General features: G+C 48.5%; 8 protein-coding genes across 8 annotated transcripts; 2 read left to right on the plus strand and 6 right to left on the minus strand.

Moving 5' to 3' along the window:
* Position 1: 1 nt before the first annotated feature.
* Positions 2-2,188, minus strand: F5891DRAFT_1162053 (regulator of chromosome condensation 1/beta-lactamase-inhibitor protein II). The gene is made up of 7 exons (XM_041365274.1): positions 1,885-2,188; positions 1,606-1,831; positions 1,324-1,550; positions 845-1,276; positions 683-798; positions 463-630; positions 2-412 (listed from the first exon to the last, which is right to left on the minus strand). The coding sequence occupies exons 1-7, from the start codon at positions 2,175-2,177 to the stop codon at positions 60-62; spliced, it is 1,815 nt and encodes a 604-aa protein (XP_041231621.1). The 5' UTR covers positions 2,178-2,188; the 3' UTR covers positions 2-59.
* A 251-nt stretch (positions 2,189-2,439) lies between these two features.
* Positions 2,440-3,384, plus strand: F5891DRAFT_1250186 (uncharacterized protein; the record flags this gene model as incomplete). The annotated part of the gene is made up of 3 exons (XM_041369876.1): positions 2,440-2,554; positions 2,605-2,811; positions 2,858-3,384. Coding segments are annotated over 3 exons (663 nt in total), but the record flags the coding sequence as incomplete, so codon positions are not given.
* Positions 3,335-4,444, minus strand: F5891DRAFT_638742 (uncharacterized protein). The gene is made up of 5 exons (XM_041372609.1): positions 4,339-4,444; positions 4,055-4,289; positions 3,848-4,003; positions 3,582-3,798; positions 3,335-3,527 (listed from the first exon to the last, which is right to left on the minus strand). The coding sequence occupies exons 1-5, from the start codon at positions 4,376-4,378 to the stop codon at positions 3,471-3,473; spliced, it is 705 nt and encodes a 234-aa protein (XP_041231623.1). The 5' UTR covers positions 4,379-4,444; the 3' UTR covers positions 3,335-3,470.
* Positions 4,412-5,324, minus strand: F5891DRAFT_1007888 (ribosomal L27 protein-domain-containing protein). The gene is made up of 4 exons (XM_041360506.1): positions 5,133-5,324; positions 4,984-5,076; positions 4,860-4,927; positions 4,412-4,810 (listed from the first exon to the last, which is right to left on the minus strand). The coding sequence occupies exons 1-4, from the start codon at positions 5,191-5,193 to the stop codon at positions 4,586-4,588; spliced, it is 447 nt and encodes a 148-aa protein (XP_041231624.1). The 5' UTR covers positions 5,194-5,324; the 3' UTR covers positions 4,412-4,585.
* F5891DRAFT_638969 (uncharacterized protein) lies at positions 5,266-8,863 on the minus strand. Its single transcript, XM_041372610.1, has 4 exons — positions 7,551-8,863; positions 6,191-7,329; positions 6,035-6,139; positions 5,266-5,981 (listed from the first exon to the last, which is right to left on the minus strand). The coding sequence occupies exons 1-4, from the start codon at positions 8,776-8,778 to the stop codon at positions 5,583-5,585; spliced, it is 2,871 nt and encodes a 956-aa protein (XP_041231625.1). The 5' UTR covers positions 8,779-8,863; the 3' UTR covers positions 5,266-5,582.
* Positions 8,864-9,724: 861 nt separating this feature from the next.
* F5891DRAFT_942683 (fungal-specific transcription factor domain-containing protein) lies at positions 9,725-13,240 on the minus strand (the record flags this gene model as incomplete). The annotated part of the gene is made up of 12 exons (XM_041374437.1): positions 9,725-9,858; positions 9,913-10,164; positions 10,223-10,466; positions 10,525-10,644; positions 10,692-10,918; positions 10,976-11,100; positions 11,159-11,302; positions 11,351-11,451; positions 11,502-12,037; positions 12,089-12,306; positions 12,371-12,920; positions 13,012-13,240. 12 exons carry the CDS (start codon positions 13,238-13,240, stop codon positions 9,725-9,727), a joined length of 2,880 nt encoding a protein of 959 aa, XP_041231626.1.
* Positions 13,241-13,584: 344 nt separating this feature from the next.
* F5891DRAFT_1007900 (DHHC palmitoyltransferase-domain-containing protein) lies at positions 13,585-16,361 on the minus strand. Its single transcript, XM_041360507.1, has 7 exons — positions 14,980-16,361; positions 14,803-14,927; positions 14,684-14,750; positions 14,532-14,633; positions 14,304-14,480; positions 14,211-14,243; positions 13,585-14,159 (listed from the first exon to the last, which is right to left on the minus strand). The coding sequence occupies exons 1-7, from the start codon at positions 16,189-16,191 to the stop codon at positions 13,926-13,928; spliced, it is 1,950 nt and encodes a 649-aa protein (XP_041231627.1). The 5' UTR covers positions 16,192-16,361; the 3' UTR covers positions 13,585-13,925.
* Positions 16,362-16,474: 113 nt separating this feature from the next.
* F5891DRAFT_1007902 (uncharacterized protein) lies at positions 16,475-17,860 on the plus strand. The gene is made up of 4 exons (XM_041360508.1): positions 16,475-16,870; positions 16,924-17,163; positions 17,216-17,425; positions 17,476-17,860. The coding sequence occupies exons 1-4, from the start codon at positions 16,528-16,530 to the stop codon at positions 17,640-17,642; spliced, it is 960 nt and encodes a 319-aa protein (XP_041231628.1). The 5' UTR covers positions 16,475-16,527; the 3' UTR covers positions 17,643-17,860.
* Positions 17,861-18,102: the final 242 nt, after the last annotated feature.

Here is an 18,102-nt window from a genome sequence, read left to right on the forward strand (position 1 = left end):
TCACGTGCAACAAGAACCTTGATTGGTCGCTGGTGAATAGTACTCCCGCACTCGACTATCTACTTGATCTTCCAATATATAATGCTGTTACCGTACCCTGCGACTGCACACTGCTCGACTTCGACTCTCTTTTTCCATACGTTACCAGCAAGGTCCCTCACCAGAGCTTTCCGTTGACCCAGGATAAATCGGCCGCCTTCAGGACGCTCCAAGGTGGTAGGTACAGGAAGACTGCTTCTCTTACCGGTACCAAGCTGATAGTCGTGATTTGTTCCCCAGGCGACCAGATCCCGACCCAAGCCACCCGGCCCTCCATGGGCTTGTGTATCCAAAGTCAGCAGGACATGACCAGTGGGAGACACCGAGATAGCATGAGGAAAGATGGGGGACATGGTCCGGCTAGCTTCGTTATCTACAAGGGGCTTATGAGTGCATGTAAGGCTATAATGATGAGGTGCTGACATTCTCGGAGACCGCTGATGTTCTTTGCGCGGACAGGGTTCCCTTGAGCATTCGAGTAGAGGTTGTTCCCTAGTCCTCCCCATTGTCCGTTACCACAAGTCAGAATGTCTACATATTCGAGGGATTCGCCATCTGTGCGTTCGGCGACGAAACATGTCAGATCACCACCTGCACAATGAATTTAGGTATAGGTAAAAAGAGGCCCGGTATTCTCACTTGCCTGCGGAAATGTCGATGCATCTAGTGCGGACAGAACCGGGTACGTTTCTCGACAGGATCACCTCTGTCGGCAGGATAATTGTGTCAAGAGTCATGTTTCCACCCAGTCCGATCTGGCTGGAATAAGTGTTAGCGGATTTTACGTGTTAATAGGTATATTTACCCGAACTCATTCGCTCCCCAGCCAAGCACCCTACCAGAATCTGTCATTACAAAGCTGGTGCGACCTCCAGCTGCAATTTGAGAGACCTTGATACCTTGGAGAGAGGGAATCTCAAAGAGAGCATCTGAAAATCTAATGTGCTGGTCATCTATTCCATCAATGTTGGTGGATACGGAAGGCGGCACAGATGGCGACGCCGAACGCGAGAAAGGAGACGCTGTAGCAAACGGGTCAGCCACTGCCCTTGGAACTAGCTCGACATGAATGCGGAGCGGGGAAACGGTGTCTGTAGAACTTGGATTAGGAATGTCAAACTTCCGTAGACCAAGTTGTCCATGTGCGTTTGCGTTTTTGTTCATGGGATGAATCATTGTCCGACCAGAAGATGTCAATGCCAAGAGGTGGTTCCTGCCTGCTGAAATAGATACGAACCTAGGTGGGTATGAGCTCATAGTCTCGGATGACAGATTGGTACACACTGTTCACCCCAACCAAGTTTCTGCCTAGGTACAACCTCCGCGAAGTCGATGGCATTTCCTTGCGCTCCCCATATCCAGCCGGGTGTCCACCAGGACATAGTACTAGCAGGAAGTGGCTTCGGAGGGAGGTTTTGTTGTTGTTCTGCATTAGCCGCGATGACATATATTTTTCCGGAAGCTGATAGAGCATATAACCGAGATTCGGTGAGCTGAAGCTGAATGATGTCCTAACCAAATCATAAACTGAGTAATAATGCCTTCTCACAGGGCAAAATGTCTTACATGACCACGTAATGTCAATTTCGGTCCTTGTGACTCTGATTTTGATGTGGAACTTGAGCCAAAGAATCCGTCGCCCCACTGGTATACATCTCCCCTTGCATCTACACAAGCAGCATGTCGCTCATGAAGTGCCAAGTCACGCAGCGCGACGTCTTTTAGCCAACTAGAATTTACGGGGCACTGTACCCGTTGGACTGCGGGTTCGTTTGGGTTGATTACGTTGTACCTGAATATGAGCATGAGCATACCATCTAATAAACATATGATTGTACAGCTCACTGGTTGGAACCCCACACGACTGCACATATGCTTCCATCGTCCTCCGTGACTCCAGTACTAGATGCAGAAGCTTTCTGGACGGGCTTGGATATATCTTCTAGCTTTGGTGTTATGATAGCGTCGTTGTGGATAGTAGTACTAAACGAATACCAGAGTAGGCCTGCGGTAGCAGCTGCAGAAGAAGCTATGACTACAGACCGGGCAGGTCGTGCTCTAGCTGCCTGTGCCGTACATGAAATACGAGAGTACAGGCGGCGAGATCGCAACGCTTGAGCAGCCGTACGTTTGAACATTATGCAAGTACCACAAGGAACATGTCCGAAGTCTAAGCTTGGTTTAACCGGCACAAACTCACCCCCGTTTAGGGGGTCACAAACAGAAATTTCATCAAGTTGCTCTTACTCTTTGCTTGCTCTGTAACTGGCTTGTTGCACACAGCGTGAAGATGGACCATTCAGCCCCACAGACGGTAGCCAAAGGCGTACTCATAACATGCGAGTCCGTCTTCCACCACAGCCATTCTCAAATTAATAAAGCTGACAATTGTCTTCCTTAGCTACTGTCTGCGGTTTGACTGCAGGGTTTTATGGCGTCGTCAAATCGCAACCACCAGGACCTCTATTATTATTTTCAGCTTTGAATAGTGGCATCGCGTCTGCAACATTCTTCAGTATGATGGACATTTCGTCAAATATTCAACAAAATTGACTGGGCATACAGGCATACGAGAGTACCTAGTTGGTCCTGTACTCGTTTTGTCAATGCCAGGAAAACAGTACGAACTGCGCAGACAGAGACTCAAGGACATTGTAGATGGGGCTCCTGCTGATGTATTTCGGTTAACGTGGGGTGACATTCGCTCTCGTAAAGTACTTGACTCTAGCATTAGCGGAGCCTTGGCTGGTGGCATCCTCAACACCTGGAAACGTGAGTCGCTCTTTTGTGCCTCTCAACAATTCTCATTCCATTATAGGTGGAAGATCGGGAACTGTTCCTGGACTAGCGACGGGCGCGGTGATGTGCGGGCTCTTCCAATGGGCATTCAATGAGTTCGACATTCTACGGATAACTCACTTATCCCGAGTGGCGCATACACAGCCTGTACCTTCCATACCTGCAGCACCTGTTCCAACATACTCCTTACCCGTCGCCACCCCGGAACCACCCAGATCACTCACAGATCGAATATTCGCTATGTTTGGTCGTAAAATATCCGACGAGGAGTATCTCAATAGGGTAAAAGCTCAAAGGGACAATCATCTCCGTAGGATTGAGCAGCTTGAACGCGAACGTGACGAAAAGCGCGAGACTTGATGTTTCATCGTCGCTCTACGGTACTTGTACTGTTATATCATTTTATATTGACTCTGAACCCTTTGTCCCATACCTCTATTGCACATCACCTCTCACTCGTAATCAAGCCCTATTTCCAACGACATTGGATGTCAAAATTGTGTAGATTGTGTTAAGTTCGCACAACAGTCACGCATGCAGAACGTTCAACCATATCTCTCGCCTTTGAATAAACGCATGTATTTGCTCATCTATTGTCCGATATACTGTCCGGTCTGATTTCAACTATCGAGTTACGCAGTTCCTTGATTGCGAACGGTATGGAACCACTTTAAGAAGTGCGGAACATCCTGTAAGGTAACATCAGTCTCGATTCACGGTACATGAGACGATATGATATTCACCGCAGATATTTGGCCTGGCATACTGCCCTCCGTGATGAAAGTCGGAATACTTCCTCCAGGTGTGCTGGACGTCGCCATTCGCCACTCTACTGTGCCGTCATCCAACTCGAGCAAGCGTTCGACGGAGACATATCGTCCCTTTGTGCCTTTCTCTTCAAGTTTGGCAAGATCTTCGTCACCTGGCCCGGACAAATCAACTGGAATTGAAACCACCAAGCTAAATGCTTTGTATCAGAGGACGCTCAACAGGTTTCGAGTAGTCATACCCAGTCCTTGGAGCTGACTCGCGAAAGTGTATTGTTTGCAACACAGTGAAGACACGCGGAGAAACGGGGGGAGGGAAAGTGTAGTACATCGTCCAGATGGACTGAGTCTCTGAGATTCGCTTGACTAGCGTCACTTTCTTGATCGCAGCGATGAACCTTGATAGCATGAACGTTCAGGCTATTGTTGGATGGCGACGGGAAACTTACTCCTTCTCGTTCTCAGCTTTGTTAGTGCCAATTTTGCTCCAAAACTCATCGAACGTCGCATCCTTCTTGGCGTGATTGGAAACTCTGCAATGCCAAGGGGCTCCGTCTCCTGGTCCCTTTGCGCGAGAAAGTGTTTGGACAGTGCCTTTTGAAAAGGTTTTGCCTGCTTTCCAAGAATCGGTGGACTCTAATACTTGACGACCAAGCTCAACGATAGTTTCCTCAACAGGGAATTCTAGAGTTCCATATGTGCAGTGGCTAACAACCAATAGAGCGACACGTACCTGCAGGTCTAACGGGGTCAATGGAGAGTTGAAACGACATGATGGTCGAAAAGAAACCTCAGATGATGGGTATAGACGCAGCAATAGCAATGCATATGAGATTTATCATCTATATATAAAAGATGCGCTAAAAATATTATGGCAAAAAGTGCGCACTGCCCAGTACTATGGTGAGCGCAACGGGCCTAGAAATGCGACGACGGTTGTATAGCCAACATCCTGAAACCGTGGGCGAATCAAGACCCACTCATGCACTGGTTTGTGATGATGGGCCACTCTTAGCGAAAGCATTCAAGTCGACGAGGCCAAAGAATCGACTGCGACCTAGCGAGGTTTCATCCCTTGGAAGCTTCTCGCCGCGATGCAGAACTACACCAATAAACTTCCGGTCTCCTCGCAGCCACTTTTGTTTGTAGAATCGTACGAAGCCGGGGGTGGTGGCATAGATAGTATGGTCGCGACCTATTCTGACCTGAGGAACATATGAATATCGCTGTTCAATGGGTTGGAAGGCTGCGTACATTCTGCCCTGGGTGAAATTGCGTTCCCCGTTGTCGTACTATGATGTTGCCGGGAATGACATACTGGTCTGCATAGTAGGTCTCTAGCATTGGCGAGGCGAATCTGCGAGACAGAAGGACGCACCAGAAAATTTCTTGAGACCCAGACGCTTACCCGGCGATCCTCCATGGTTTCGAACTGTTCCTCCAGCACGTTTGGTGGCAGTCCGCACGGAACCTTTCGTACAACGGTGGTTCAAAAAACAGGATGTTGAAGATAAAGCATTGACGAACCAAGTAAGGAGAATGGACTTCTTACTGTTTCACAGCACCGGGCAAGAAAAGAAAAGGACATATTTTCTGAGCCTCGGTCGAAAGTGCTAGTGAAGCCCGATGGATATGATGTTGGTCAAGCGTGAGGATAACTTAAGATCACGCGTCGATCTGCAGTGCAAGTACATGTATTGTGCAGCTACTAGATGTATGACTAAGGAGGAAACATTAACTCTGTCCTAATCCTGGACGACGAAAGAGATAGAGAAGATGCAAAAGCCTCGTCTATGTCTCATAAAGTCCCGTAATGGTATCAAGAAAAAGAAATATGCGGTATATCGATTGCAAGGGAGTGTAAGGGTATTATAACCTGTGGAAGATGTGAGAGTACACTTGCTAATGGTCCGGGAAAAAGAATGAGAAAAAAATGAAGAATAAGGTTAATTAATGCATATGTCAAGTCCATCATGTTCACCGGATGTCAACGTCCTCCTCCTCTACAGCCCCGAGGTCGATGAACCGCGTCATACGCCTCCTCGCGCGCCCCTCGTCACGTATGCGTTGCGGGTCAGGACTATCGCCTCTCGAGGAGGCACAGCTGCTGCACCCAGCTAATGCAGCGTGCTTCTCACATAACATCTGCCCATCTACCTCCCAATACTCTGCCAACCGCTCTCCGCAGCCATTCTCAAACTCACAAAGAAGATGGTCTGGATGATACCGCTTTCCTGCATGAGTGACAGCGCAAGGACCCTCTATTGGCTGGCCACATGAGGCTGCAGCGCAGAGGGAGTCGTTCGCCTCATGGTAGTGGTATGCGCATAGTGGTTTGCCATCAAACACATAGAATTCCTTATCTGGAAACGGTTTCTGCAAGGTGACAGTAAAAAACCAGCCACGGTCGTAAAGACCACACAACCCACCTGACAGACGTGACAATTGAAACAATTCTTGTGATATTTGCCTTTCAGTTGACCGTCGGAAGACGACACGGCCTGCTTCTCAATGGGAAGGTTACACCGACGGCACTATAATGAAACTTCTTAGATGAGAACAGCAATCAGCCACACGATACATACCTTGGGAAGATACATATTCTTCCAGCATCGCTCACACAGGATATTCCCGCCGTCCATCTGAATCCACCTCCCATCGTCGACCTTCGTATCGCAGCTCGCACAAATGCGGTCCTTCTTTGTATTGGACCGTTCCCGTACTCGCGCGACTTGACCCGTTATACCTACGGGTTCGGAATGAATATGCGGATGGTGTGGGCTCGTATAGGACCGCGCTGGTAGCTTCGGTGGTCTACTTTCCGGTGATACAGGGCCCGGTACTGTATTCGACCGAATGGGCTTTCCTGAAGCGCGACTCCCGGAGGGCCCAGCCATTGAGGCGAGCACTGAACCTGAAGCGAGGATCGAGACAGATGCTCCTTCCTCAATCAGCGTTTCCATTGCACGTTCTAACGCTCCAGCAGATCGTGTTGTCGTGTGGGTGGCAGCCGAGGCACTGCGCGTGCGGCTGGCTCCGGCATCAATGGTTCGTGAGGTGGATGCAGTAGGAGCAGACGAAGCTGAAGCTTTCCGCGATGGCGGCTTCTGAACCGTGAAAGATTGGTGCCTATCTTCGATACTTGGAAATTGGACCTTGTTGATCCCAGATACTGCATTTGACTTGCGTATATCGAGTGGCATCACCACAGGCGTGTCATTGTCAGAATCATCCGCATAGGCTAGCCCCACATCTGAATCAGTCGATGGGGACATGGGTTCTGTACCACCTCTGTGACCCCTCCCTGGTTCGGCCGTATGTGTCGTGTACACACTTTCATCGTCAGAATCATCGCAACTGTGCTTTACAGGTCCTTTATCAAATGCGTCGAGAAATGGTAGGCGAACAGGAACAGCTGCAAACGGGGATTGATTCACAGTTTCCCCGCTGAGATGTCGGGAGAAAGGATTCGAAATGGGCGAAGGCGATCGTGATGGAGTGACAATATGAATATCAGCAGGCGATGACGAAAGAGGAGCGGGTTTCTGATTTGGGGATGATGAGAGTAACTGTATCCCAGCCTTGTCATGAGGTGTGAGTGGTGTCTTTGGAAACTGTCCAGTGGTCGGTGTTGTGTTGTGAAGCGACAACGGCGACACGGGGTGAGGAGAGACAGGTGAATGAGAGTATCCCGAGTTTGGAGAGAGCGGGGGTGTCATTGCGGCTGTAAATACAGAATCAGTGAGTACACATTGAATGGAAAAAAGTGGAGACAAATCAACAGTTATGCAAAATAATTTATTTTTAAAAGGTAGAAGTTTATCGTACAGTCCACTGCCGTAAAACGATGATATGGAGTAGGTTAATCCATATAGTTACATATGGGACGAAGGAATATAAACACCAAAGATGTATGATATAAAGGTGTCGAAGGAAGGCGCTTACCTCGCATGACGTGGTTCATGGCGGTGTTGAGGTCCAGATACTTGGGAGCATTTGCTCGACGACTGTCCAGCTGAGAATGAGATGCGGCAACCATCGCAGCTCGTGTCACAGCTGCAAACCCTCTCCGTCCAACGCCAGCCATACCAGCCTCACCTCCGCATTTTGTGTCAATATTACGTTCACTATCTGGCACTGGCGAGTGGGTTGCGGGTGGTGGTTGTGGTGTAGGGGCAGACGACGGAAAGGGTACACCCCCTGGTGGAGGAAGTGTCGAAGTACTGTGGGGTGGACGCGGGACTGACCCAGGCTGCGGCCGTACATCGGCAGGATGATGAGATCGAGATACGTCAAAGGAAGGACGTTGTGTATCAAATGAAGGTCTAGGAGTGTCAAAAGAGGGGCGAGGCTTGTCCAGTGATGGCCTAGGCGTAAGAGTAGAAGATGTACGTGAGCGATCATACGACGGACGCGGAGCGAGACTCGGTGGAATGATAGAAGTGTAGGAAGGGGCGTTTGATGGCGTTCTTGTCCTGGATGACGGGGGCGGCGCGTGCGGTGCAACGGGTAGATTTTCTCTTCGAGCTGGTGATGCAGTTCGTTCAGATGCACCCGACTGACGTGGGTCATCTTCAAAAGGATTGGGGAAAGATGACACGCTAAGGGGTGATCTGGAACTAGGACTTCCCTTATTTGAAGGAGTGTGGATCCTGGTGGTTACGGGAGGAGTTGCTATTCGAATTGGAGCAGTGGCACGCTCTGGAGCAGATTGAGTTGGAAAACGAACATGGGGTTTATTAGTTGATGTTCCTCCGTTGAGAAGAATAGATTGTGGTATCGGAGGACTAGCCGGGCTGTTAATGCGAGTAGCACCTTGATTATAATGCACAGTTGGGGGTATTCGCTGGAAAGGATCATGTTGTGAAGACTTGGATGGATGAGCATGAGGGGGCGGGGTGCGGGAAGTAACGGGTTGTTGCTGTTGTAGCGCCCCGGCCCTATTAGAAACAAGAATATTCTGCAACCTCTGTGGTAGAAGCGAGTTTGTTGATTTTGGGGACATGGGCGGTTTCTGAAGGGACGGTAAGGTAAAAGGAGGTTGTGGTGAACATACGTGGTCACCGAGGTCAGCGAGCGGGACTGGCTGCAAGCAGCTTGAACATTTTACAGTAGGAAGAAGCTGTGAGATTCTCGGTGGTTGCTTTGGAGAATTGCTGGCAATTTGTTCCATAAGAAAGCACCACTAGTGATGTAAACGACCAGCGATTATTATGATAAGTCTAGTATGCACTGTTAACGATTGACATGAAAGTTTTGAAAGAAAACATACGTTCGGTTGATATTTGGTGCTCCGACCAAGATAGGTTTCATTCCAACTGTCTGGCGGCCTATTAGTTATTTTTTTAGACCCTCCTGGGATCTGCAAGAGGAAAGTGAAAGAGTGGTCTGTCCATCAAGTACTATAGTGGGTTGCGGGAGTTCTCAAACGTGAGTGATCCGCCGGAAACGGTCTTGCTTCTATTCTTCTGTACCAAAATGGTCTGAGCCCTTCAGGGTCGAATAGATCTCGCCTTGAACCTTTTCTCTCTTCCCCACTCCACCTCGTCCATTCACCCAATGAGAAATCTGGACCAGGCTGGACATACAAGTATGTGTTGTGTTTTGTGTCGAAACACAAGTACTAGCGCGGAACATTGGCAGCGACTTGGCGACGCTGTGACTCACGATCGCCGATCGCACCCTTGATGTTTCGATTGAGATTTACATCATGCAAGCCGAGTCAGTCCGAGTGTCCCTCGTCGCAACCTAGTAGGACCAGAGTTTGATGCTTGGTACGAGAACAGATTAATTAGATATCCATTGCGCATGGTATCATGTGATCATTTCACTTCTTCAGTACTAGTGTCAAACGTTCACACCTGGTGGAGAATTCAAAGTTCAAACCAGCTGCCGTTACGATCCAACAATTATCATAATAGATACAGTGTGGCGTATGTATGTCATTCCAAAGTTCGCAGGGTTTTTAGATTATAAAAACACACACTAGTTTAACTAGCGAAAGAAACAACAAGTAGAAGACAGAATACAATCAAAATAAAATAGAAAGTTCCTCCATACTTCGGAACCATAATGATCGTTGGCATGAGGCATAATGCGGAATGCCGTGTCCATGCTAACTATAGAGTCTGTGTGACCTGACCAGACTGCACCATCGACGACGGTGAGTTTACCTCTGTTTGTCGTTGTCCCCCTGCATTTTCAATACCAGTGACAGATGGATTGAACCGAGAGAAGAACGAGTCCCATTGACCTAATACCCAATTAAAACACCATCACGCATTTTAGAGCTCAACGGAGGACATACCCCAGTCAAACATACCTCCAGGAATTCCCTCAAGGAGGCCGACATCGGCCATCGCAAATTGCTCCAGCGTATTTGATGCTTGAGGAACGTCAAGCACGTTAAGAACTTGCACGCTACTAGGCGTGTCCCTCTTGACACTGTTTAAAACAGGGTTCATATTAGGGAAGCTAGCCCCATCACCACGCGTAGATGGAAGTGGGGTTATAGTGACCATCGATGACCCGCAGCGCTGCGAATTCTCGGTGACCCCCGCTAGCAATCAACCAGCTTAGTCGCGTCCATGGATTCTAGTCGCTGCATTAAGACGAACCTTCTGCTTCATCATCAGATGACGTCACGATCGTCCCCCGAGGTACACCCTCGTAATCACCACTGCGAGCCTCACCATGCGCAACAAAGAATCCTCCACCAGGACGCGAAGGATCTTTCTTATACTCCAGACCGATCAATGCCCGTTTACCCTTTACGCCGCCTGTGGGATTCAATACAGGTGCTTGATCAAGAGGGGGGGGTCCCTGAGTGGCCTCATACAGAAGAGCAATAATCTCGGCTGTCTAAAACACGAATCAATCAAATGATGCCGAGAGATAGCATGGGAAAGTCGGGGGCTACCTTTCGTCGGGCAGACATGTGGTCGGGAGAAATGGAACCTTCCCATCTCCGAACGCAATCCCGAAGCTTTCTAAGCTTAGTAGCCGCTTCAGCATCTTGCCGCCTTGCCCATGTATGGTACTAAAATACAATTAACACAAGACTATACGAACCACATAAGCACAAACCTGGACAAGTGCGCAGGACGTTGCCGCGTAAGGGACTAGAAGCCAAACGTCATACATTCGTTCGTGAGTATCGAGCCAATCGATTGATTCACTGGTCAATTGAACTAGAGAAGTCCATGTCTCGACGGTTAAGCCGAATTTCAGATGTGCGGGGCAAGCATAGTGTATACGCATGAAGACCCGCCAGAAGATCATGCACACCGAGCAGTACAGGAGGTGCAAGAGCCCTGGAAAATTAAAATTAGACTTTCATCAAGAAGCATCAAGAGTAAGCGGCCACATACCGGCATCTTGAGGCGTGTCAGAACCACGATACTGTAAGTTCTCTGGAAGGTTTTTCTTCCATGACTCGAGGTCGGACAGTAGGCTGTACAGCATATCATCCGTAGTGAACATGAGGCCAGACGGGCTACAGACAGTCACGCAAGTAAACCCCACAGTGATAACAGAAAACAATATTTACGGACCTGTAGATGGTCTTAAGAACCCTTCCCAGTATCACGCTCAACCTGACGAGTTCATCCATGTATAAATCATTGGGATCGCCAGATGAGGGAAGCCTAGCATCGCAGTCTTGTACATCAATCATGTACGGGTGACCATATGTCAGACTTGTCCTTCCAAAACAGTCAGCATTTGATGAACTCGTTCCAATATACCCATACCATCTGTCACAAATGACACATGCACCCCACAAACGTCTTCGCAGCTCGACACTCTGTTTGACTGACTCGGCTCGGTGAAGCCCCAAGTCTTGAGCCTGGCATGCTCAATCAGAACCCAAAGCAATTCGACAGCGCAGAAACCTACCATTCGTATTGCAGTACCCAACCGAATCCAGAGCGCCGAAAGAGCATTCGGAACGAATTGAGAATGGCTATCGCCCACCATACTAAGAATAAGTAAGGCTTGCACGTTCGCGATAGAGGCTGTAGACAAAACATCTTCAGCCTTAATCACACTATTGACTGCATATCGAATAGAGTCAAAGACACTCTGCGGTACCTCCCTCCTTGCCGCAGCAACCAGGCACATCGAATACAAGAGAATGGGAGAAGGGGAAGGATTCGCCAGGAATTCTGTTTGTGATACAACAGGTAAAAGAGGAGCAATCTCTTTGAAATAAGCATTAAGAAGGTTTTGAAGGACTTCGGGTTCGAGTCGCAAATCGATGGGCTTTGGATGAGAAACTTGTTTCTCGTCCCCTGGAACATTTTGGACGGAGATTACACCGTCACCGTTTTTCGATACTTCCCAAGTGTGGTGATAACGTTGGTCATAAGACTCGTACATCCGGGAAGAAATTATAGGTTGTGAATGCAGAAGATGTACAGCAGCCGTCGGTCCTGAAACAAAATTAGATCAAAGAAAAAAACTACGAGGTACATAAGACCAACCAAAAACTCTTAGATCCCCAGATTCAGCTTGAGGAGACAACGTATTTCGTCGAGTGTCCGTGGACTTCTCCTTGTCTTTTTCTTTTTCTGCGGCCTCTTCTTCCATTTTCTTCTTCTTGAAACGCGTTTCTGTTATGGGCAGGAAGAATGTGCACTCAAACCCATATTGTTTGCAGTGCTGACACAGTGGAGGTTCCGAATCCGTAAGAACGTCGCATCTGACAGAAACAAAAAAGACGACTGGGTGAGTCAGACAAAACCAAGGGAAAAACTCAGCCGCACCTTATTTTGCGACTTCTGCAGCTATCACATGCCCTTTGTGTTTTTGTACGCTTCTTCGAATCAGACGTAGTCGGCGTAGTAGCAGGAGGAGTGCTTCGTTTTGTCGGAACATCACTGCCCGACGGGCCTTCTTGATCCGAATCCTTCTCCACGGTCACTTTACTACGTGAGGGCTCCAACTTTCTTTTCCGCTTACCGATCACCGCAGGAGCGGAGGCCGGTACGGGCGATGGTGCGCTAGATGGCTGCGCCTGTTCTGGCACTGACGTACTCGAACGGGGTGCACCGTACATCATCATTTGTTGAGGATAATACGGTGCATAGCCGTGCGGAGCGGGAGGATATGTCGGGTGCATAGGATAGTACTGAGTAGAGTGACTGGACATACCAGGGCCGGTCGCGCCATTAACGGAGCCGGTTGGGGCATAGCCTCCAGTGGGGTGCTGTTGGGTGAAAGGGGATGGGTTCATGGGGTGGTAATTGTGATTCATCATGTAATGGAGAGGAGCTGGATAGGAAGGGAGCGGTATGCCTCGAAAACGCGCAGCGTCTTGTTGATGTTGATCAATAGCAGGCCGAGCGGCTTGACGGAGCAGTGTGAATAATCACGATCGAAGGATGTTGAAAGAAAAATTCCGTACCAGCGCTCGTTGTTTGAGGATTCTCAACGGTAGTAGCGTTATTGTTGCTCCGTCGGCCTGATGGTCGGCGGGAGTTAGAGGAGTTCGGCGCGGGGCGCGAAGATTCCGAAGAATTTGTTTGTTTCTTCTGCCGTGTCTTTCTCGAGGACGGCTTTGCAGATTGCGGGTTCGGCTGCTGCGGCACTGACTGCGATTCGTTTGCTGGGTCTCGTACAGTAGCAGGTTCCATTCGTCAACCGGTTATAACAATTGCTACTGTAACCAGCCTGAATTGCTCCGAAATGGCATACAACCGAAGGTTATACGTACAGTGAATTACAGAGCCGGTGACTAAATGTCTGAACAGCCGAACAACTTTGTTAGTGGAACGTATCGCCCGCCTACAATATGTTGATTTCGCACCTTGACTGCGTTTCTGTACACCCGCGTGAGGGGTTGACGACTTGAGATGCGAGTATGAGGGTGATGGCATGGAGTGCCGTATCATCATATTCAATCTCCGATACAATTTCAATCTCCGGCCAGCATGACATCGCTGCTCGATCGAGTGCTCATCGCCCCTTTAGCTATTCTTGTACCTTAGGCACTAATTTTACACAAGATCCATGTGCGCTGGGGCTACAACCGTACACACGCTACGCTCTGTCCTCATGAACTTCTGATGGCGGCGCCTTCGCTGACTCAATTCTGGCACTGCCCCTCTATAGAGTTGTACGTACATGCTGACAGCGACCACTCAGAAGTTCACATGAATCCACGTTCAACCAACTTTTCATAATGACTTCCGCGGTCAAAAATCCTCCTTTCGCACCATTGATAGTTTGCTCACACTCAAGGTATATCATGTCACCTCGGATTTGGAAGCGCAGCGCAAGTCAAAAATCGAATTGCAGGGGATGCAAGTAATTCCAATTTCAAATCGCTTCCCCGGCTCTTCTAGTGTCTGTCTCTTCCCACCTAGGGCAAGCATCCTCAAGTCCAGGGTTTATCCGCCGCTTATCTTCAGTAACAGGAGCATGAGCATCGAGCCATGAAAATCCTGCTGGTCGGCACAACACTTCCATGAGGTTGTGTCGCCATGAGCCATATGAAAATGGGTTGGGGGGAGCGGGACCTGGTATAAGAGATTTGTGCGCTTGATTTCTGATCTGTGTTATACCATCAGTAAAATTCAGGGACCATTGATGTCTGCGACCCACTTGTTCAATAGTAGTAATGTTTAGCAATAATAGCTGCGTCATATGTTTCAGTGAGCGAACCATTATGTATGGAAGGATGGGTTTGCAGCTCACCCTCATGTGATAGACGAGGAGGGCCGTGACTGGCCATACAACAGTGATAGCCAACGAGAATGCCACGGCACTGCCTGCGCCTTCCCTCAACGCACTATTGAATTTGATGCCATCTCGGCGAGTAAGAAGATAGAGGTGTAGGGCGGATGTGCAGATGACGAGGCATAGGGTCAACACCTAGGAAAATATTACTCTTACGCTGGCCGGGAAAAGTTTCACAATACTTACAGCAGACACCAGGAACGCAAAGAAAAAGGTGTAATTGCGCCGTCCAACACAGTTGTTCACCCACTGACAATGGTGATCACACCCATCGACACAGTTATCGCACTGCCAGAAGTTGTGTAACAGCTCATTATGAAGATAACAAAACCACGCACCATTTTGCAATGGCTAGAGCGAGGTGGGCGATACGTTTTGCACGTCAAGCAGTATTTGGTATGCACACTAAACATGTGTTCATCACACACATCGGCTTACTAGAGACCAAATTACTCACCTCTCCTCGCGTACTTTGAGATCCCGGGGTAAAGGTTGCCTGACAGCATCATCTGAAGGTGACGTAGGAGGAAAAGGCGGATCTGGGTCTAAATTGCGAGGTAAGATGCCAGGATCACGACAGGCCTTCAAATTCATTGAGTGGGCGGTAGCATCATGAACGATTTTAATTACGCACCGTAGTCAGCATGCAGGATACAGTCAACAAGGTCATGTACGCTCCCACTGCTGCGACAGCGGGACTTGCATTATGCCAATACCATACACATGTTGTTCCAAACCAGACGCCAGATAGACCAAGCACGAGTGTGAGAGACGCAATGAAAGCCCAAGGAGAATCACCACCTGTAAGCAGCCGGCCGCTGCAAAAGAATCGATTGTTTGAAGGATGCCGCTGGTATACGCGTTGCATAGGAATGCTGGGCATCGCAGAGAGTGGCACATGATTATCGGGAGGGACTGATATAAAGACATGGTTTGGAGTTGGAGAGAATGATCGAGAGTTGCTAGAAGCAATGCGAATGAGTGGCGGAGAAGGAGAAGATTTTACACAGTGTGGAGGGGGTGATAAGTTATCGACAGGTGGCTGCTCTTCTGCATAAGATAAGCGAGGGCTCATAGTATGGCCGAGGCTACTACTAGATCTCCGTATGCTATCGAAGCTGAGGCCGCGGAACATGCGTTCGAAACTGGTTCGCATTCGATTTGTACTAGTTATCTTGTAAGAAGGATCTAAGTGCATGGAGGTGCGAACGGGGGCGCTAGCACTTGCAACGACGTGCTTGTTGTTAAGGGGAAGTAGAGGTTCACGACTTTGCTTTAGCCGCTTAGATAGTTGACCATTTGTATCTCTTATGGAAGCAGGATCGCCATAGCTCCTCAGGTCAGATTCGTGAGAGATACGGGTAGTCAAGCTAGATAAAGGGTGTTGATCGGGGGGAGCCGAATGGAAATTAGGAAGGATATCATTAGAGGTCAAGGATATGGATGATGAAGGGCGAGAATGGACTGGTCTAGAAGGGTGAAAGAATGAGGAGGAGGGTAGAATGCCACCTGCATGAGTTGTACTTGGAATTGGGATTTGAGGTAGTTGAAAGGTGGTAACAGTCGGAGGAGATGACAAGGGATAGTCTCGGGGACCACGAGGCAAAAAAGCTGGTTTGAGAGTAGCAGCATTAGATATGGAACGATTGTGTAGACTTGCTGATTTTGAACCCAAGCTTGCAGACCTTTGAAGAGCCTGCACGCTGTCCTGAAGGCGCTGTACGGGGGCAGCGCTGAAGTTTGATGACGGTAATGGTAAGTGAGCAGGACTCTGCTTCTTTGGAGCATTGGCAGAGCTCGAGGAAGATAGGGAGAAAGAAAGTGAGAACTGTGGCGATGAAGCCATGGAAATATTATTTGACAGAAGCTGGCCGCCCGCTGTTATTAATTGGTGACTCTATAGAGTGCAACTTGGAACAATTCTGGTCAAATGTCTCAACTAGTGAGAACGGTGAGCGCGGTAGAGAAAGGAAGGTGTAAGACTCGAGTAGAACGTTGAGAACGTTGAGAGCGTCGGTGTTAACACGATGTGCACGCTGTGTGCGGTTGGAAAAAGAAATTTATTCTCACGTTTAGAGCAGTGACCACGATCGTGTCATTCAAGTTCGCTATCATTAGCCAATGGATAAGAAACAACAAAGGCATTAAGCCTTGAGAGCATCGTGCCAGTGTATTTTCTAGCATGAGCAGTATTAAACGCACTGTCCTATTTGCCCATCTACATGACATCGCCGCTCCTCATCATCTGGGCTCAGCAATCGCCTCTGTCACCGCGGCTACCACAGAGGCCTTGGTCATCGTCTTGGTTTCTCAGCTATTCCGTACAGCAGAATCGCCATCCAACCGCGTAAAACAGTGGGATAATGTCCAAAGGCTTTTGACATACGTCTATGTCAAAGCAACCAAGGCAGCCCAAGACTTGGGAAAGGTTTTACTAGACATTAGCGTCATGCTTAAGGACCCTTCAGGAAGTTTCCCAAGTAACTTCGGGAATAGTATGGATATGTGCTTTCGAATCCAGGGCGGTGAGTTCCTCTCATTTCCTCATTCCGTACATACTCATGGCGGAATTATCAAGACCCCCCTGTAGTCCATCTCCCCGACTCTATTGAGACCCTTCCCCAAGTGTTTGTCGTTCCAGATAAAGTCATTGAAGCTCACCGGCACGTACGTGTCACTCCTAGCTGTGATACCTCCCCATCATCATATCCCGTCGTCGCGCTTGGTGGTACTTTCGATCACTTGCATGCAGGACACAAAATTCTGCTCAGCATGGCAGCCTGGATAGCCAGTAGTAAGGTCATTGTCGGAATCACAGGTATGACAATACCTTGCAACCTGTCGCTCCTGCGACTGAACTTATCCTCGAGATGATGAGCTGTTGAAGAATAAATCGAATAAGCATGTCTTGGAGTCAATGGCCGTACGCATTGAAAAAACACGCTCTTTCCTGCAACTCTTCCGTCCTGACCTTGAGTATGAACTTGTTGCCATACGGGATGTGTATGGACCTACCGGTTGGGATCCTAATATCCAGGCGCTGGTAGTCAGCGTGGAGACTCTACCTGGCGCGGAGTCAAGTGGGTACTCTAACGGTTCTCTGAAAATATTTACTGACACTCTCATACAGTTGACAAAAAACGTTCCGCCGAATCATTGCCTCCCCTTCGTACATTCGTCATTGATGTTATTTCTTCAGAAAGCGAAAAGCTGGACCATGAGGACATGGAGATGTTGAAGCAGACAAAGTTGAGCAGTACATTTATTAGGAACTGGATCGTGAAGAACACTGTATAACTTTGGTGTCATTCGTCGTAGATGTAGATCAAGCCTTTACCCGGTCCACATGGTTTAAACAGCTTCCCATATATGTCCAATGTCGTGTACAACATTCACTGCCTATAAGTACTATACAACGGCCCGCTGGGCATCCCAGGACCCTTCTTTGCACTCTTTCTGTTATATTTCCTTTTCTCCGATTACCAATCAGTCATAGCCAAACCTGCTATCCTATCAATCCTCTGTGTGATTCTTACATGCTCTCTTAGGTGATAATGTTTACGATCAATCACAGCAGTTTCGTCCTGGCACAAGAAATGCCATAGTCATATCTCACGGTCAAGTCTTCATAGCATCTTAATGTACTTTTTACCTGTCTTCATTTTGACGATGGTTTTGGTGCTGCCAGCTGAACTCTGCTTCATCATTCTTGGTATTACATGAGATATGTGCTTTGTGGAGGCATTTCTAATCAGGG

This window comes from Suillus fuscotomentosus (assembly GCF_016647785.1).
Source record: "Suillus fuscotomentosus strain FC203 chromosome Unknown F5891scaffold_6, whole genome shotgun sequence".
Taxonomy (NCBI): domain Eukaryota; kingdom Fungi; phylum Basidiomycota; class Agaricomycetes; order Boletales; family Suillaceae; genus Suillus; species Suillus fuscotomentosus.

Coding starts and splice junctions, on each gene's coding strand:
- F5891DRAFT_1162053 (XM_041365274.1), bottom strand. CDS start 2,177: ATGTTCAAACGTACGGCTGCTCAAGCGTTGCGATCTCGCCGCCTGTAC. Junction 1,551..1,605: donor AATTGACATTACGTGGTCAT/GTAAGACATTTT, acceptor TGATTTGGTTAG/GACATCATTCAGCTTCAGCT. Junction 799..844: donor TGGGGAGCGAATGAGTTCGG/GTAAATATACCT, acceptor CACTTATTCCAG/CCAGATCGGACTGGGTGGAA.
- F5891DRAFT_1007902 (XM_041360508.1), top strand. CDS start 16,528: ATGAGCAGTATTAAACGCACTGTCCTATTTGCCCATCTACATGACATC. Junction 17,164..17,215: donor GGTCATTGTCGGAATCACAG/GTATGACAATAC, acceptor CTTATCCTCGAG/ATGATGAGCTGTTGAAGAAT. Junction 17,426..17,475: donor TCTACCTGGCGCGGAGTCAA/GTGGGTACTCTA, acceptor ACTCTCATACAG/TTGACAAAAAACGTTCCGCC.
- F5891DRAFT_638742 (XM_041372609.1), bottom strand. CDS start 4,378: ATGTCGTTTCAACTCTCCATTGACCCCGTTAGACCTGCAG. Junction 4,290..4,338: donor TGACCCCGTTAGACCTGCAG/GTACGTGTCGCT, acceptor ATGGAACTCTAG/AATTCCCTGTTGAGGAAACT. Junction 3,799..3,847: donor GAGTCAGCTCCAAGGACTGG/GTATGACTACTC, acceptor CAAAGCATTTAG/CTTGGTGGTTTCAATTCCAG.
- F5891DRAFT_638969 (XM_041372610.1), bottom strand. CDS start 8,778: ATGGAACAAATTGCCAGCAATTCTCCAAAGCAACCACCGAGAATCTCA. Junction 7,330..7,550: donor CATGAACCACGTCATGCGAG/GTAAGCGCCTTC, acceptor CTGTATTTACAG/CCGCAATGACACCCCCGCTC. Junction 5,982..6,034: donor TCAATTGTCACGTCTGTCAG/GTGGGTTGTGTG, acceptor GTCACCTTGCAG/AAACCGTTTCCAGATAAGGA.
- F5891DRAFT_1007900 (XM_041360507.1), bottom strand. CDS start 16,191: ATGGCTTCATCGCCACAGTTCTCACTTTCTTTCTCCCTATCTTCCTCG. Junction 14,481..14,531: donor TTGCGTTCCTGGTGTCTGCT/GTAAGTATTGTG, acceptor ATATTTTCCTAG/GTGTTGACCCTATGCCTCGT. Junction 14,160..14,210: donor ACATTACTACTATTGAACAA/GTGGGTCGCAGA, acceptor GGTATAACACAG/ATCAGAAATCAAGCGCACAA.
- F5891DRAFT_1007888 (XM_041360506.1), bottom strand. CDS start 5,193: ATGTCCTTTTCTTTTCTTGCCCGGTGCTGTGAAACAGTAAGAAGTCCA. Junction 4,928..4,983: donor GGGTCTCAAGAAATTTTCTG/GTGCGTCCTTCT, acceptor CCTACTATGCAG/ACCAGTATGTCATTCCCGGC. Junction 4,811..4,859: donor AATTTCACCCAGGGCAGAAT/GTACGCAGCCTT, acceptor TATGTTCCTCAG/GTCAGAATAGGTCGCGACCA.